We start from the raw sequence: 19938 nt of genomic DNA, 5'->3' as shown, positions 1-19938 counted from the left end.
GATTTTGAGTCACCGAGATACACATGTCTACACAAGCCAAAATAGACACAATGCTTGGAGATAAACATCACTTCTATGTCAAAATAAAATTCTGCAGTCAAAACCTAACAATATGCTACTTTTTAATTTTTAAAGTTAATTTTTTGCAACAAAGTGATACACATAAGCAACAATTTTAAGGCATCACCAAAACAATGATAATCTTTATAGAAACACTGAAATTATAGTAATTAAATTAATTCAAATGATACACATAAGCACAATTTTAATTACAGTTTCAGAGGATCAACAAACAACTATGTGCTTTATGCAAACACTGTAATTATAGTAATCAATACTATACATGACAGTAAAACTCTTTCATTCATTCATACATTCATCTTCTATGAGGCTTACTGTATCCTGTATACAGGGGTGCAGGAGGGGTCTGGAGCCTATCCCAAGAGACTTAGGGCATGAGGAGGGGTACACAGATGGGGTGCCAATTCATCATAGGGCACACACATACACTCACACTCTCTTTTACACACAGTGGGCTATTTAGGAAAGCCAATTAGCCTTAATTAGCCATAACAGTGTTATGGATAAACTTAAAAAAATGGGCATCTGCTGTTTTTCCCCTATAACTTTGGATTCCTCTACTCTCTTCTTGTATTGTATGTGTGCATTGACTAGTTGTGATATGTTGCTCCTAGAAAGGTTTATATGAGTAAAAATATTTTCCAATCTACAGTATAAGTCAGCCATCTGGCTAGAACTTTTCCTTTGTCTATGCCTGTAAGGTGTACTGATTTTATCATTGTTTTATTATGTTAACCAAGTTCGTGTCTAAGCTATGTTTGTGAAGAAAACACTGTAATCAATTATTATAACGTGTATTTAGCAGACATTTACCCTCACTTTGGTCTTAACTGAAAGCCAGTAAATGAATAACTTTAATCTCCCTTAAAGGCTGGTCATTGTCCATTTGAGTTTTACCAGGCAGAACATTTTTTCATTTATTGATAAATTTATAGGATTGACTAAACACTCTTTTTAAAGGACAACAAGCATGTTTGATAATGATAGAATGTTCATGATATTTATTCTTATTAAGGATGTAAATGAACAGGTGTGCTCAGAGGAGAGCATACCTCCTAATTTACGTTCAGTCCCAGCATTAATTATGTTTTTTTTCAATGTACATATATCATATCTAAATGTGCCATACAAATAAAAAAACGTGACTTGACAAAATGTTATTCTGAAATTACCACTTGAATATTTAAAAGCATTTTTTAAATTTGTATTTAAAATGTTATTTATCAATTTATTTCACATTCAGTTGAGATGTCGGTTAACTCTCACATATTATAGGAAAAATAATTCTAAACAAAACCTAAGAAGAAAAACAGACTGCTTTTTATTATGCCATTATTATAATGTGGTGCACACTTTGGGGTACCTATCACATCATTAGGTAAATACGTCTTTAAAAAAAATAAATTATTCAACAAAAAGTTAATTAAATAAGTAAATTATTAAATAAGTAATTAATTAATAAATAAGTAATTAATTAATCAATCAATCAATCAATAATTTAATAAATTAATTTATATATAATAAAGGATGAAAACCCAGGAGATAAGCAGCTCCCAAGACACCAAAACTAGCCAATCCAGCATCAGCACTAATGCCAAATTAAAGGCTGCTAAGATCCTGCACTCAACATGAACACACACCAACCAACCATGGTGATACTTCAATACTTAATGATGCAAGTGTGGAGTGGGAGGGTGGAGTTTCGAGCTACAGATACATAGGCACCCACAGTGAGTGGTAACTGATTTATTTCAATTCATTATGTAATTTGAAAATATTTGGATAATGTTGAATGTTCTCTTAGAATACTTGTAGGTCTTCTCTAGGTCCTCTTTAAATAGGCTAGCCATCACAATGTGGTCAAAGTCACTCAAATCATTGTTTTCCTGTTTCCTCAACTTCACACAAACACACACACACACACACACACACACACACACACACACAGACACAGTCACACAGTCCAAAAACATGCAGATTAGGTTAATTGGTGTTTAGATCAAACAGCTGGAGAAGCACATTATTTAAGCTGATCAGGATAAGTAAGCCTGCGACTGAGTCCCATTTTGATGAAATGCCATAATTAGTATACACAGATAAAATTTAAGATTGGTACATGCATATTTTAAATCTGATGGAGGAAATTAATAAATAAGGTAGAAAAAAAGTAAAAATATAAACCTTCTTTGGAAGACTAGAACAGTAAAACAATTCATACAGGGTCCATTGATGGTGATGATCTGATTTGTGTAAACATAAATAATGGAGATGAGAGGTGTTGGTCAAGTTGTTGAAAATGTGGTCAAGTTTTTTTTTTTTTTTTTTACAGAGGAACTCCTCTATACAGTCCATGCTCCACTTGGGGATGCTAAGTTCTTCAATAATGTTTTCATTATCAGGCAGCAGGTTCAGTACAGGATCCCAGCCCCATACTGTACATATTATATCAGACAAATAATTCATATTTAAGAAATGTTATATGTTCAGTAAATTTGCAGGGTGATCTTCCTCAGCTTAAACATAGTTGATTGTCCAAAATGTTTGGTATCTAATGCATAACACTTGAAGCTATAAGGATAATGTTGTTAAGAGTTTAAACAAGCAGAATCACAGCATACATCCCAAAATATGTTATTCAAGATGTGTATAAACTGAAATTCCAGGATGTACTGTTATTGGAAAATCTCAGACTTCATCGATTCATCCTGGTGTTTCAATTCATACATATTTTGGGGTGTATGCTGTGATTGTGTGTGTGCGTGTGTGTGCGTGTGTGTGTTGTTTTCAGAAAATGCCAATGTTTTACTGAGTGCAGTAAACAGTAAAGCATCCTAAGACCATCCATGCATGGGGTTGCTTTTCAGTCAAGGGAAGACGGACTAACTACCAATTTTACTAAAGGAACACAGCCATGAGTAAAGAATAGTACAAAAACATTCCCCAAGAGCAACTTTTCCCAACCATCCAAGAGCAGTGTGGTGACGAACAATGTCTTTTCCAGCATGATGGAGAGCCTTGCCATAATAAAAAAATCATCTTCTCAAATAAAGGAGAATTTTGCATTTCATATAAAATTCAAGGTCCTAGAGTCTGGAGAGAGAGTGAAGAGACACAGAATTCTTGTTACTTGATGTTCACTTGGTTAACTGCATTTTATTGAGTCCAGTGTCAAAGCAGTCAGCTTACCAGTAGATTGTAAAGCACTTCATGCTCCGGTCTGCTGACAAGCTTACAGAGATGCTGATTTCCTTTTCTTTTACCTGCACACAATGCCAAAACTACCACTATATACTACCACTACACTTATTTGAAATTAAAATTTCTAATTAAAATTAAAGTTTTATTTGTCACATACTGTACACAGCCATACCTAGTATGATATGCAGTAATATGCTTATATGACCGCCCATGACCTAGAGTATTTAAATAAAGAAATAAAACATGAAATAAGAGAACATTATGAACAAGCAATAAACTAAAATTGAGATAAAAGTGTATCAAATGTTAAGTGTACAGGTTATGCAGAATAAGGAAACTGAGTGCAGTTAGACCTCATTTGTGTGAAAAATGAGCAATGGCCAATCATGAGCAGAACAATGTGCAAAGTCCTAGCAGTGTGCAACTTGTAGGCCATGTGAAAAAGTGAGCAAATGTACAATATGCAACGTGATCAGTAGTGTATGAGTAGGGTGTTATTGTGTGAAAGCAGATCAGATTATTTAGTCCTATGTGGTGTGTCGGTTTGAGATCACATGTACAGTGATGGAAAAAGGAAGCAGAAGAGCTTTCCTGACCACAACAGAGGGAACAGTCCATTGTGGTGGTGGTGGTCTCGTCTGTGCTGCATGGTGCTGTTCCCAAACCAGGTTGAAGTTTTCTTGTCAGGAGGCTCTCTTTGGTGCAGAAGTAAAAGTTTCTAAGCACCTGGCGGGCAGTCTAAAGTCTCTAAGGCATCTGAGGTGTTAGAGACGCTGACGGGTCTTTTTCACCATGGTGTTGATGTGACAGGACCATGAAAGGTCCTGTGTGACATGAACACCGAGGTATTGTAAGCTGTTCACTCTCTCCACTGGGCCATCATTGATGACAGGGGTCTGGTAGTTCCTCTCCTGCTTTGTACTGAAATTCACTATTTTGCTCTAAATATGATGACTTTTACCTTTTTCGTGACATGGCCTCCCTAACAGATTTGTAGTTACTGGTATTATTTTTCTGAGCAATAATAATAATAATAATAATAATAGTTACAAAAAGTGCATGTCATGCACTAACTGTACAGTTTTACAGCTTGGGAAAAGCATGAGTAACTTTTACCAGACACCTTGTTTCTGTAGCTCTTGTCATGGTTTAAACTATTAGTGACGATAATAGTTCATGCTGACATGTCCATAATTTTAACTATATCTTTTATTTTTTATATTTTATTTTATTAATCATGACATAAAAGAAATTATACATAACATGAACAAAAAAAAAGTTGCGTGAGGTCAGTAACCAGATGGGATGAAAGAGCACACACGACAGTAGAAATAATAAACATAATATGTACTGCAATCTGTTAATTATTTTTAACATTTACTAACATTACTTGTGTGTGTGTGTGTGTGGGGGGAATTTATTGATTAAATACTGGAGTGTTAATTATGGTTAGCAGAAGAACAGATTAGAAAACAAAAACAAAAAGGGTTTTAGGTTAATAGTTACCAGTGTTAGTGGCACAGTGGCGTAGTAGTAAGCACTGCAGCCTCACACCTCCAGAGTAACCGTGTTCTCCTTGTGCTTGGTGGTTTTCCTCCGGGGTTTCCTCCCACCATCCAAATACATGCAGATTGCATGCAACCCTAATAGGGTTTCTCAAAATAACCGTAGTGTTTAAATGAGCCTGTAGGTGTGAGTGTGTGCTCTGCAATGGATTTTGTGCCCTCGTGCCCTAAGCCACGCCCCCACTGAGAATACTGTGGGAAAACTACTAGCGAGACCCCCCTCTAGTGGGCGAATTATAAATTGCTAACGACTACAGAAGACCCTACAGTTTGCACATCTCTTGACCATTCATGCTTGATTTTAGATATTCGTTTTAACCGTTATTGTGTAATTTGTACCCCTAGCAAGTGCTTACACAAAGGACCATAATTGGGAAAACACTTTACCCAAAAAATTTTAAATATATACGTTTTTAGGAACGTCGAGAGTTCGACCTGCCGTAAATCGACTTGTTTGTCGCAACGCCGGTCGTCACCATAACTACCAGCGACTCAGCAACACATGCGTGCAATAATGGCGACAGAAGAAGAGCGTGCTGCTGCGGAAATTATGAGATCTTTGGCTCGACAGTTAAACTGTTTAAATGAAGATGAGAAAAGCACAAGAAAACGAGCATTGGAAAGTATAAAAAAAGAAACCATCGAGAAAGGTTTGTCAAGTTCCGTGTTACAGGAAGTTTTTGCGTGTCTGCTGAAGCCGCTGCTAAAATGCCTATCGGACCCTATGGAACGATGCCGAGAACTCACTATTCAGATCATTGGAGACTTTCTGAGATGCGTCCCAAAACCTGAGGCGTCACTGCCTTATATAATCCCCAGCCTGGCTCAGCGGCTCGGGGGGAAAGAGATAGTAGAACCAGCAGAAGAGTTGCGGCTGTCCATGGTGGAAGTACTGTCGCTTGTTGTAGAGATCTGCGGAGGGCTGCTTGCCCCGTATCTTGACGATATGATTAAAATCCTGCAAAAAACTATACCTGACCCTTTCCCTGACGTTATGAAGGAGAGCTGTAAATGTACAATACAATTAGCCCGGAGTGTACCAGGTGAGTTTATGGCACGACCAAATTTTTAGTCATCATTAAAGTAAATTAATACTTAATAACACTGTTTGTTGGACAGAGAATGCTAAAGAATAGTTTTGCTAATGCATCTTAGTATAAAGGGGAAAAAAAACACTTGCAACAACAGTTAACACGTGAGTTAGTATCTTAGGGTTTCAGTTGCTATAGCAACTAGCTAAAGCAGTTGCTTTCAGGCTAATTGTTGCTTTGCACACCGAGAATGAAAACTAGCTGATAACTGACACTTGGATAGAGCTGATTTTATGATAAAAGTTTCTCACTTCTGCATATCTTGTGAAAATAAAACGTTAAGTTTGACCTTAAAACTTTAAGTCCTCCCTGTTCTCCAAACAGATCTAAGAAAATTCCAGACCAACCAGTTTGCCCTGTAAACGTTAGAGGGTCCATATACTGTATGTGCCATTCGGCATATTGGGTGACGGATATATACCGTATCTATCGTTTCTGTGGCAGTTGCTTACGGGGTCGTAAGTAACTTGAGCACTTGGGGTGATGGACTTGCTCAAGGGTCCAACAGTGGCAGTCCAGCAGTGTTGTAGCTCAAACCATAGACCTCCTGATCAGCAGTTCAACACCTTAACCACCGAGCTACCCCTGCCCCATTTTGCAAAATAACAATGCGATTCTGTTTTTTCATTGCCCATTTGTTTCTGTTATCATTGCATGTTTAAAATGGCCTGTTTTAGATCAATGCCAAAGAGATCAAGAGCCAAACTTTCTTATGAGTGTGTTTAGGCTCAGAGCTTCCACACAGTCAGAAACACAGCTTTTGATTGGCTGACAAGTAAGGGAACAGAGCCTCTGTATCATTAACAGGCTCAAACCAAGGCTTTGGTTAGTGAAAGATAGTAACAAGAGCTGTGTTTAAAACGGGAGAATGGATAAAAGACATCCACCTGTCTAAACACTCTAACCTTAGTTTATTTGCCTCAGTAATATTGGCAAGTGTAAATTTCAAGCACAAAGTAAATGTTGGTTGCTGTGACAGATTTGACCAGAGGGTAGGGGTTAACTAACTACTTGTGTGACATCATGCATTCTAATAAGTGAACTGAGCTTAAATTTAAACGTGAGTTTTTTGTTTTTTTCTAACTTGTGTACATAAAAAAGTACCGGTAGTGAGTATATGAGTCTGTCTGTGTTATGTAATGTTATTTTCTTTACAGGAAATCTGCAAATATTTTTCTGTAATGATATTTATTTATACATAACTTATTAATTATAACTTATAATATAACTTATCATAACTTATAAATTATGTTTAAAAAAATTGAATTAGTTAGTTTTGTACATAATAATAATGCAGACATGACAAACATATCTAACGGAATTAGTACTAAACATAATATGGTGGCTAAGACTTTTGCACAGTATTGTATAAAATACTTTATAAAATTTTACAAATGAGTTTAAAAAGTATTGGATCAAAATGAAAAGAAAAACAGTAGCAACACCCCATTCCTAGTGCTTTTTAGACATTGTACCTTTCTTGTTTTTACATGTTCTATTTTGACTTAATGTTTTAATATTTATTTATTTATTTCGTGAAAATTGACAGACCACTTCCACATGCAAGCAGAGAGCCTGGTTAAGCCCTTGATGCAGAAAATCTCACACCAGCACTCACGGGTGCGGATGGCTGTTGTAGAGGCCGCTGGGGCTGTTGTCCTGTATGGCACAGGGAAGACCATGGATGATGTCCTCTCTCATATGGCACAGAGGCTGTTTGACAATTCACCTCAGGCAAGATGATTTAATTTTTTATTTCATTTTGGGTTACTTATTTAATAATTTAATTTAACGTGCCAAAACTAACTTGGCTTATTATAATACTTTTAAGATGAACTGCATAATCATTTATGAACTGCATACCTGCAAATCTTTTCACATTTTTTACAAGTGCTCTAGATTTTATTATTGAAGTATGCTGGTATGAGCAAAAATACTTCAAAAGGACAATATAATTTTTTCCCCAGTAAAAATCTAGATGGATATTGATGTATTAATCTGGAATTACTGTTAACTTTCTAGGTTAGAAAGGCAATGACTTTGGTAGTCGCCGACTGGCTTCTCAACCTCCGGGACAGATACTCTTACTTCCACAAGCTTATTCCACTGTTGCTGAGCAGCCTTAACGACGATGTACCAGAGATAAAGTATCAATGACCAATTCCATTTTTATGACATTCTTCATCATAATGCAAAATAACAGTCCTTTTTAAGTTTGATAAAAAGGTAAGTGGATTTTATTTTCTTTGTTCAGGGCTTTGGCATGTGAGCTTTGGGGACAAGTTGGTACTCAGTGGGAGAAAGAAAATGAAGATGAGCTGAAGGACAAAATGGATTTCTACCCTTCTCCAACTGTGCAGTATCCTCCTGGAGGTGAGTTTATCAAATGCATCATAAGTGCCCATAAAACATGCTTCACGATTAGGAATATATTTAAAGGTTTAGTAAACATTTTCTTATATTTTTCTTATTTTTCTTTAAAGACTTAATCTTTTAATTTGGATTTTCACATTCAATTATATAAGGTTTGGATTTTTTTTCATGGCATTGTGTTTTCATTTCTGGTTGTCCCCATATGTCTCACAAACTTCAAAGTGTGTCTAGACAAATTTGTGTAAAGTCAGTTTTTGTAATATACAGTACAGAAATAATTTATTGTTTGTAGTCATTACAGGAGTTAGCTGATACAAAAACTTAAACACTTAAAAATAGTGTTTTGTCTTGATTAATTTGCCTTTGCTACTGCTATTCTCGCAACTAGTGCAACCCCTCTTTTTGGCTGTACCTGGCAGATAGTATATACCTCATCAAGTTAGTGGTCTGGTATAGAGGAACTTCTGGTGTTCCCTTCTTTCACTATGTGAACACTGCAGTTTTATTATAACTGTTCCTAGAAATGAGAGAGTAAATATGGGTCTTTCCTCTAATAATCCTGGATATGTTTTAGAGGAACCATTGCTAAGTAGATGATGATCGGTACAATTGTAGAGCTCATTTACAATGACTTCGAATATTTGTGTGTTTCCAAAGTGAGACAGGGCAAGAGATTGTCTAGGCCCGTTTTCATTGACTCAGTTATTCATTTCCCACTCTTTTCCTACTGTATTTTATCCTTCAAGTGGAGCGTCCAGGGCTGGGCTGCAGGGAGCTGGTGGTGAGGAACTTGTCTAAGCTAATGCCAGCCTTGGGCCGTGAAGTGATGGACTGGCTGGTGCAGACACGAGTGAAGACTGTGCAGCTACTGCAGGCTCTCGTGCTGCATGCCGAAGACCACTGCACACAACACCTGCAGCAACTGCTCACAATTCTCTACCATGCCTGCACTGACTCAGAACAAGACGTCAGAACACATGTAAGCTACTCTTGCTTATTCCTGTCCTTGGATTAATAATGCAAGCAGTTTAAAGGATATTCATGATAAATCTATTGTTAAAAACACTACTAAATATACTTTTTTTTTTTTTTTTTTTTTTACTCTTTACTGTAAATTCTTAGAGCATTGTTTATGAACTATGGAATGGTTTGCTGAAGGATATTCTCACCAATAAAACATTTTTGGGGGTATAAACTGAAACTATAGAATCAAAACTAAACAACCCCAAATCATAATGTATTTTTTTCATAATCCCTTTATTTCTTAATACCTTTGGTTATTGTAGTTAAAGTGTTTTAATTTTCATTTATTGGTCCACAATTCTTTCCTTACTTATCTTGCTGTTACTTTAAGTTTTGTTTCATACAAACTTAAATAATTCTTTTGATTGTCTAAAGCTGCTTTGCAATAATATCAATTGTTAAAAGCGCTATACAAATAAATAAAATTAAATTCTTTCTCTCTCTCTCTCTCTCTCTCTCTCTCTCTCTCTCTCTCTCTCTCTTTCTTTCTTTCTCTGCCTCCCACCAGGGTTTGGAGGCAGCCAAGCTCTTGGGGGTGTTTGTTAGCCCAGAAATATTCCTTAAACTATTAATGAATCATGTGAAGAACCGTTCCTCCTGCTTTTGTTCGTCTCCATGGGCTCCTCTGATGGTGTTGGCCGCCATGCTAAAGGGGAGTAACAGTAAGCTGCCGGGTGAGCAACTTCTCCAGGTTGGAGAAATACTTGCCCATCCCGATGTCTGTCAGGAGTCTCAGCAGGTAAAACAATGAATAATGACTTTAATGACAAATAATTCCAGATGATGGTGCAGAATTAAATTCCTGCCTGCACTTGCAGAAATAATTAAAACGTCTTTGATACATTGAAACCAGAGTGAGCACAGTGAAAGATTTATTGAATATAATGTGCAACCCAACACAAGCAATAGCTCCCATGTTAATGAATGTGTCATGCCAGTTCCACATGATCCTATTCCTGATGCATAGCAGTGACATATGTACAGTAGCTCAGTCAGTTTTTTCACGTTTATATAAATTAAGCATTCTTGCCACACTTACTTTTATAAGAACTTTAATATTACAGTGCTTACATCCAGTGTTGTCTCTTATACTTCTTCATTATTCATACATTTCTCCAATAAACACAGCTTTCTAAACCACGTAATGTACAGACTTGCTTCAAAAGGCATTTTAAAGCTTTTGGGCATGAGAGCTGTCCTATGTGTATTTACTTCTGATGGCATTTGTAGTTTTTTTTTTTTTTCTAAAACTTTCAGTTTAAATAGTAACCACCTAGCAACACTCTGCTATTCATTTGGGATACTGTAACAACTTTAGCATACTAGCAAACTAGTCCTAGGATTTTTGGCCAATTTTCACAAAGTAGGTGTTTATGTTGAGATACTTTTCCATTCAACATTGTTGTGAAAAGTGATTTAAAAAGGTAATAATATAATTTCTGGAAGCCAATATAGAAATATGGCATTTCCATTCACATAACTGTTGTTCACTCGTTGATTTGTATTTTTTTAAACTATTAATTTAAAGGATTTTGAATGTTGAATGAGAGTGTTCAATAAAGACATAAAAGATCAGCCTTTTAGGACAAAAACAAAACATGAAATTCCAAAAGGTTCACATACTTTTTTTTGCCACTGTATGTATGTGTTTATACACACATACATGATCTACAGTCTGATCTACAGAGGCCATTAGGTTGTGTTAATGTTAGTGGTTTTAATATTGTGGTTGATCGGTATATTTGTATTCTGGGGACTCCTGACCATTAAACCTATTTAGCTTTAGTTCCTTCTTAGCGTTTTTAAATTCTATGGGCATTTGTCTTTGTTGCAGTTCATTTCAAACATGTTTAGCTGACTCGAGGTCAGGGCTCTTTGCTGGCCATCCGAGGCTCCTAAATGCAATCTATAATCTAATAATAATTTATAATCTAATAATAATCTACAGTATAATAATAGACTAATCATAATCTACTCATTACCATTTTACAGTTTTTTACCCCACTGTCATGTAAATATAAAATCTTCTGAATGGCTTATTTTTTGTGCATAGGTCCCAAATCCATCCTAAATCTTTTTTACATTCTTTTCAGACTGTGTATGTTGAGCAGCTTCTAGCATGCGTGGAGGTTCTTCTAAAGGTGTGTGAGGAAGATTGCCACATGATCAGTCTTCCACTACTAAAGGTTATAGTGAGCGTGAAGTGTGTATCTACAGAGCCACACATTTGTGCTAAGGTAAATCATACATAATTATACACACAATCACAAATCATATATATACTCCTGCCAGTTCACCATCATGCTCTCGGGGTTCATTACCAATATGATTTTTTTTGTTTGTTTTCTTATTTGCAGGCAGAGGAGTGTGTATTGTCTTTGTGTAACGTGCAGGGTCTTAGTATTGTGCATAAGCTGTACAGACAGCACATGGCACAGTTGCTGCAGTGGTTGTTGGAATCGCAAAATTATTGGTCCTCATACTCCATCCAGAAGACACAACTGGAGATTATTGTCCTTCAGTCTGGTATGTGCGAGCATGTTTTTATGACTTGGTGGGATCAAGGTACTGTATAAGTATCTGACAATTATTAGGAAAATTATTTTTTTTTAACTGCTTTAAAGATTAATTAAACACATTAATAATTATGTCAGTGAAGACATTTGACAATATTAGGATATAATCTGGAAATTGCAGGTTTGGATGCTTACAATGCCTCAGCCATCCAAATCATAACTCACCATGCTCTGTGGACAGACAGACAGACCTTGGCACCAGATTATCTCCAATAGTATTAAAGCTGATTTCATAATTTTAATAAAAAGCACTGGTCTTAAAAATCAGCTTAGCACTGTTGCCTTGCACCTCCGGAGTATGTATGTTCTCCCTGTGCTTGGTGTGTTTCCTTCAGGTACTCCAGTTTTCTCCCACAGTGTAAAGACATGCAGGTAAGGCACATTGTCCTCAGTGGGAATGACGATAGGGCCGTCGAGCTGGCAACCCGACCCTATAAGTAACTGCCATGGAAATGACGAATATATCTCCAGAGTGGGGAGTATCCGTTATCCAGTGTGACAGATGGCAAGTGAGCAGCCCCACTACTCATAATACTTAATTATACATTTAAGTATTATATACAAAGGGGCTAAAATTTTATACTTTGAAACAGAAACCTGTTGACTAGCACTTTTTAGGCCCTAACTAGACCTTTTTTTAAACAAAGTCTAATTATGGATAAGTGTTGAAACTATGCAACACAGTTTAACGTAGATGTATGACTGCTTTAGTACAAATGTGTTCAACTCGGGGTACTTTAACATAGAAAACAAAAAAATTGCTAAATGGGGCATGATATGAAAAAGGTCACACAATATGTATATTGTAATCATCCAGTCCTACTTACTTATGTCTATATCTGCTGAGTAACTACTGTAGGCTAGATTAGATTAATCATTTGCAGTAATTAAAACCATTATTTAAAAAATTGTACATGTTATTAAAATTAATGTTGGATTAAAACAAAAAATCAAGAGAGACTGTGTTCTATGTATGACTTGAATATACAGTATGCATCAGCACTTACATTGATACACCTACATTGAAAAAATGTCTAGTGATTAACCTGCTAAAAAAGTAGCTAAAATGTTATTGTAATTGGTAAATGAACCTATATTCACTCACTAACATGAAAAAATCACTAAATCCCCTAGTTATTATTGGAAAAAAACACATTTGATCTTATTAATTACTAGAGGGTACCACCCGTGTGCAGACTTTGATGTCCATGGGTACCATTACCCTTAAATGGAGTGTTCAATCGACTTGCTCCAGTGTTTTGTCAGATATATTATAACCTCACAGTATGACAAACTACAATGATGACACTGTATTGTACACGGAGAGGGACGCCCACTGCAGTGACTGCACACTGGACATCGACGGCAGGCCAAAGACAATTTTTGTTTTATGTATATGTAAATAGCTAAATATATATTTAATTAATGACTGACATTAATGCAGCTCTGCCCATGTGCAGACCCTAATGACTGTCTGCTAACATTACCTTACAAAAGGAGTGTGCAGTCGCTCCTCTTGGTGCTCCAATATTTTACCAGCCTTTACTTCTGCCTGTAGTATGCACTGTTGATGCCCCCTGCCTTGCCCATACCAACAAACTGAATTTTTATTTTATATATATTTTTCCAATGTTGGAAGCAAAAAAAACCCATTACAGTAGGAACAGCTCGGCAATAATTTTCAATGCACACTGTATTAAGCTACTGGCTGGCTGTATGGAGCTACTTAAGTTAGTTCAATAACTTATGGGTGGCACCATTTGTATGGAATAATGCTTGGCTGGAGTAAATGTCTCAGCACCACAACTGTTTTCAAGGAACCCCTGCAAAAGTCAATGCTGCTAGTATGTAACTAATTGTGTACGGATGTTTCCTCAGGCCCAGTGGTTGGAGAATTTCTCCCAGAGTTAATACCTCTACTGCAGAATTATTTACTGCCCAGCCAAGACCCAGAGAAGCGGGTGCATATTTTCACGATGCTCTCCAAGCTTCTGTTAGATTCTAGCAATACACTGGATTCACAAGGGTAAGTTCCACCCTCCAGCACACAGCTATTATAAAGCAACTTAGACTACAGTAGTCCATAGCCTGACTAGAACGATAGATATTCTGAATATCTTACATGTGTAGCACGTAGGTGATACTTTAAGTCTTCATGTGAAGTCCGGCTTACCTAAAAATTTAATTGAAATGCAGCAATGAGTTGTTATTCAGCTTGTCTATATTATTTATCAGTCTTGGTGGAGTTGAAATCAAATGATTGAATATCCCTCTGCAGTATCGCACTGATTGTTGATTAAAGTTATTTCTGGCGAACATTGCCGGTTTTGAAGGCCTTGAAGAAGAGTTAATATACAGTATGTGAAGCCGGTGCCTTCAGTGTCAAATGTTTGTGTACTGACTGATTTAATGAGCCCTCAAAAGGCTCTTACTGTGACCTATCCAGGTACACAGCTTCACTTAAAGTGAATTAAATAAGGTCAGGTGGGTTTTGCAGACAGAAACACCTCTGTAATTATTGCACAGTGTGCTCTTCATTTGTCAATGAATGGCTTCTTCATATGGTGGTTGTCAGCAAGTTTTATTTTTGTTTTTGTTTGTTTTGCCCTTTTAAAAGTTCTGACTAGCAGTCAGTAAATGAACCGCAAACTGTAACCTACCAGCTTCAGTTGAAATCACTTGAACACATCTACATGTTGCTTAATTACATTAGTTATGTTAAATAATTTATATTAATATGGAGACTATTTGGGACCCTTAAAATGGTTGAACCATGAACATTTTATATCGAGCCACCCATTTTTCAATTGATCAAATATTTTTGAACAATGTTTTTTTACAGTAGGTGTTTCTTTTTGCCTGCTTAATATTTTAGAATGCAAACTCTTGATATTAGTCCTGGGTTTTTCCTCTGAAGACTATTAGCTCCTAGCTATAATTTACCATAATGTTAAAAAATTAGTGATAAACATAATTAAACATAAATCCCTACTGTTTATCACTGACTTTAACACTTTATGTAAATAAGACTTACCTTAGCAAATAGTCATAGACTCAGTGGCAAATAATTAAAAGAAGATATTCTTTAAGTATTAGTCCGTGTTTAGCAGTTCAGTTATCATTATGGAGATGGCATCACCCCCTGACTGTTTTGTATCAAAAGTTAAGAGAACAGAGAGCACCGGCAAAGGAAGCTTCTTTTCTCATTATCTAATATTTACTGTTGGCTGTGCTAAAAAAAATTCTGATCTCATCTAAAGAAAGAAATTAATCATCATGCATCTATATCTTCTTTCCTTTCTGTAGGAAATTTTGCAAGTACCTAGAAGTATTCCTGCAGGAGCTTCTGTTCCCTAATCTGGTGTGGCGTGCAGGCCGTACTGCTGCTGCAGTTCGGTCTTCAGCCCTCAGCTGTCTACTAGCCATGCTCCAGGGTGGGTCTCTTTCAAAGGAACAGGTAAGACAATATGCATCAGTTCTATAGGTTGAAAGTGAAAACGGTCCTAGCTCTTTGAGGACTTGTGACTGCTATTGCTCAATAGTTCAGGACTGTTTCCTACAGCCTCCAATAATGAACACTTAAACATATCATCTGTTATACTGAACTTCCAGCCACCTAACACACAGTATGACTGTAGCTCAATCTCTGCAAAAGGTTATCACCAAATAAAAATGGGTTCCTGTTGAGTCTTGTTCTTCTCAAGGTTTCTTTCTATACTGCCATCTCAGAGAGTTTTTCTGCCAATGGCCTTCGGCTTTCTCATCAGGAACAACCTGACAGTCTGATCATTTTTCATCCATGCACATTTTCTCACATTTCGTACAGTACACATTATCATAATTTTCTTTTCTTTCTTTTTATAAAAAAGTTCCACTATTTCTACTTATTGGCTGACTACACTGCCCTATCGTCTACATGGATATAGCATCATGGAAAGGCAGCTATAAAGAACTGTGCTCCAGAGTTTTGAGAACAAGGGAAGGATCCAACAAACGGGTCAATGATATGACCATTTCTACCTAGCATCAGTCTGCAAGCCTAGTGTGGAATAGGGATTTTTACAATAGAGGTTTTCTAACAGCAGCTTTTTGGACATGCCCCAATGAGCAAGCCAAGGGTGACGATAGTAAGTGGTACTAAGATGGCTTAAACGTTAAGAGAAGCTTTTCATCAGGGAGGGATTCCATCCTGTTCTGCCCCCACTAAATCTTTTTTTGTTTTTCGTGTAGCAGGTAAATAATAGGGATCTGTCACACCCAAAATATTTTATGTAACTAGAGAAGCTATATAATTCACTGCATATCGCTAGCCTGGAAAATTTAAAGTACTGTTTCTACCAAATGCATATTGCTTTTGTAAAAACAATGATTAAATCTCTGTAGCAATTCTTTTTTTTTTTTAAGGGTGATTTAGTTTTGAAGCAGTTTTTGTCAGACAATGGTGTTTCTTAGTTTCTACAGAACACGCTTTTACATTATTTATGGACTTTATAATTATTAATGCATCATACAGATCTGTTGAAGACAGACCTTCCCTATCAATTTAGATATGAAGTAACCCTTGAAGGGCTGCAGAGCTCGGATCACATGTTTATTGCTGTGTGTTTTCTGTTAGGTTCTAAAAATGGAGACGGAATTCAGTGCTCGTCTAATTTCAGCACTGGAGGAAGACTCGCAGCTCTCACGCCTGTTCGCCAGTAGATCAATATCCTCATTCATCACTGTTGCAGATCGATGCCTTAACCTAGACACACTCTTGAAGATTTACCCAGGTATACTCGTGAAATAACACTCAAATTTCTGCAACACAAGTGCTTTTCTTAAAACAGTTGATTATTTTAGATTTCCATTTTACATTTAGATTTACATTTGGAAATATTTGTTTCTAGTTAAAATTTCTCTATCTTAATTTAATTTAATAAGTTTCCAGTTTAAACTTTATTGACAATTCTGTTGTTAGTTTAATTGATATATTATTTGTACTGTAATTCTATTTTATTGAGTTTTTCTATGTAGTTCATGGGCAGTTGTGAGAGCATTTTACTGCATGCCATACTGCGTACGGTTGTGTATGTGAGAAATTTTTAACTGTAATTTGAACTTTTCTGAACCACATTATATTTTCTTTGTGTATTTTAGAACTTTTAAAGCGGATAGATGACAGCAGCCAGGAAGTGCGTGTTGAAGCTCTGAAAGCTCTGAGTGTGTGGTTCTCATCTTTAGACCAAAACTATGACCCAAACACTTATCGCCCCCATCTGGAGTTCCTTTTCCAGCAGCTGCTGCTTTACTTAGATGACCCTGATGACCAAATCCAGCTTATAGTACTGGGTAAGGGTTAATGTCATAGTTTGACGTTAAATCATTGCTTTTTTTGTGGCAATATTAAATTTGACAAGGCAAGAAAAGTTTTTTTTTTTTCCAGCGACCAGTCTTAAGCTCAATATCTTGATGTTGTCCATCAGTCAGTGATTCCAGAAGCACATATACATACCAACAATATTCATCAGCCTGGTTCAAGTTATATTTATCTTCATTTCAAGAAACAGTAATTAATAAATAAAATGTGGGTGTTTTTTTTTTTCCACAATAAGAAACCATTGTGCAGGGCTTTTAAAGGATGCATTAATCATTATGACTGGTTCAGTGCAATCATGCCATCTACAGTAGGTCATGGGTCTCTGTATATCTTCCTCTTCTCTCCAGAGGTTCTAAAAGCTGGCAGTGTTGTGGATCCTGTTCTTCTGCAGCAGAAAGTGGAGGAAGTGAGAGAGAAACAACGCAGCTCTGCATACTGTGATCAGCTGCTCCAACACATGCAGTCCCTCGGATGCACATCTACTAAGCATAGTTCAGCGCACTGCATGCAGCTTCTGCATTCATCTCCTGGACTAAAGAATGCATATTAAATATTTTGGACATGCATTTATCTTGCCATCAATTTTGACTAAATTTCCTGGGCTACTGTTCATACACCACCCAAAACTATTTTTTTTAGAGCAGGGATGGACTACTCATCATACCCTTGTTGACTTTAAACATTGCATTTATGGTTGTGGCACAAAAGTCATTTTTTATGTCATCAGTTTAGTAAGTACAGTTATGATTTTTTTTTCCTGAAAACTCATTTACTTATTTTACTTTTTGCTAAGAAGCCTCTGTTTCGTTTTAATTTAATTGGTCAGACAGTGGTTATTGTCACAAAGCAGCTTCATAGGACCAAAAGAAAATTCTGAATGTTTCATATGAACTGTAAATTATACGTTAAAAAAATAAATTATAAAAAAAGGATAGTATGTATAAAAACAAAATTATTAGATTTGTGGGTTTCTTTTTTTCCTAATTTTTCTAGGCAGTTGCTGCTGAGATTTTTCCTGATCTACCTGCGACTGTGACTTTGTGTCAACAGAACTTCCAATCTTTAACTTCTGTAAAATAGTTTAAACACTACAGATTGCCATTTTAAAATATCTGGATATCTTCCTACATACTTTAACTGATTTACAAAGTACATGGCTCATTCAAGAGCTTAAAAACATTTCTATTAATACACAAACACCAATTACACTCAACCAAATCACAGAATCCTGTAGAATCGTACCCATACCAGCCATTTAAACCATTTTTGTACATTTTTGTATATCATCAGGCCAAGCATTTACTAGTATTCAAACTCAGGGCCATTTGAGTTGAGTGATTTAAAAAGGTCTTAATTTATTAATTATGGAATAATAACTTGCTTCTCCATACCTCTATCCTTAAATCACCAAAAAAAAAAATCCTATATTTTCCAAAACATTTTGGTGTACATCTGGTGTAAATTGTGGTTAATGAACCAACTCAGTATCAGATGCTTCAACTGTTGTAAAAATTAAATTATGTAACTGACTGTAACTTATTTAACGTTTACCAGCTTACCACAACAGTACTGGTATCTGCATCAAGAAGTATAAACATCTAAATAGTTAAGTCAACATTCTTTGGCACCTCAAATGGTTAACCAATGCACCTCCCTAATTTTAATCCCCTATTTCAGTACTGCACCGCACTTTTCACGCAACTCCAATTGGTACTACATTGTGTGCTGCTTGCCATTTATATAAAAAGGTTTTGTTGGTATGTTAGTCAGAACTCGCTCTGTCTCATACATTGGAAGACCCGAAACCAGTCTCAGAAAATGTTCTGTACGTCTGTCCAGCCAGGTTATCACAGCATCACATAAAAGGGCTGGAAAGAATTTAATGAAACTTTGCCAGTCTTCCGACCTGAAGTTTTGCCACTTTTCCCCCCCTCAAGGTGTGTGTGGCTACACAATTACTCATGTGATTCTTTCTCCAATTTTCGAAAAGGGAGTGTATTTGGCTGATGACAAAAGAATGACAGCTTGCCATAAACCAGGCATAAGTTACTCAACCTTAACAAATTTTATTTCATTGAACTAATAAGTGGTGGCATGGTGGTGTAGCGCTTAGCACCGTCACCTTGCACCTCTAGGGTCCGGGTTCGATTTTGGGCCAGGCTCGATTCCTGTCCGCCTGTGTGTGCATGGAGTTTGCATGTTCTCCCCATGCTTGGTGGGTTTTCTCCCACAGTCTTAAGACATGTAGATTAGGCTAACTGGCGGAGATATCTGGCATACAGAAAGACATGTATGTGGGCTTTAACCTGAAATATCACTGATTACATTAAAGATGATTAGCTTATTTTTAGCTTTAACCATAACTACCTTTACAAAGAATTTTTACCCGTCAGTGACGAGTACCAACGCTAGTATACTATATCTCATTAGATGGGTCTGCAATAGATTTACCTGGTATTGAACTGGTGGTTAAAGATCACGGAACATAAACATGGTTACACAACTTGTATAAAATGGCAATTGCTCTCCTTATCAGAATGAGAACGTACACACAGCGTAAGCGTGGAATTGTAAGTAGGGGTGCTTGTGGGCTGCAATGGGAAGGTATCCCATCCAAGGTGCCGCCCGTGTTGTGCCTTGCATTTTCTGGGATAGACTCTAGCCCCTCTTTA

General features: G+C 36.6%; 1 protein-coding gene across 1 annotated transcript; it reads left to right on the top strand.

Moving 5' to 3' along the window:
* The first annotated feature begins 5286 nt into the window (after nt 1–5286).
* On the top strand, nt 5287–18169 carry LOC128544155 (dynein axonemal assembly factor 5-like). The gene is made up of 13 exons (XM_053514148.1): nt 5287–5887; nt 7485–7669; nt 7958–8082; nt 8190–8308; nt 9055–9287; nt 9840–10070; nt 11425–11568; nt 11689–11857; nt 13786–13933; nt 15214–15364; nt 16523–16679; nt 17047–17238; nt 17614–18169. Exons 1-13 carry the CDS (start codon nt 5347–5349, stop codon nt 17814–17816), a joined length of 2598 nt encoding a protein of 865 aa, XP_053370123.1. The 5' UTR covers nt 5287–5346; the 3' UTR covers nt 17817–18169.
* The last annotated feature ends 1769 nt before the right edge of the window (nt 18170–19938 follow it).

The sequence above is a fragment of the Clarias gariepinus genome, chromosome 16 (assembly GCF_024256425.1).
Source record: "Clarias gariepinus isolate MV-2021 ecotype Netherlands chromosome 16, CGAR_prim_01v2, whole genome shotgun sequence".
NCBI lineage: Eukaryota > Metazoa > Chordata > Actinopteri > Siluriformes > Clariidae > Clarias > Clarias gariepinus.
This window is presented reverse-complemented; position numbering and strand designations above follow the sequence as displayed.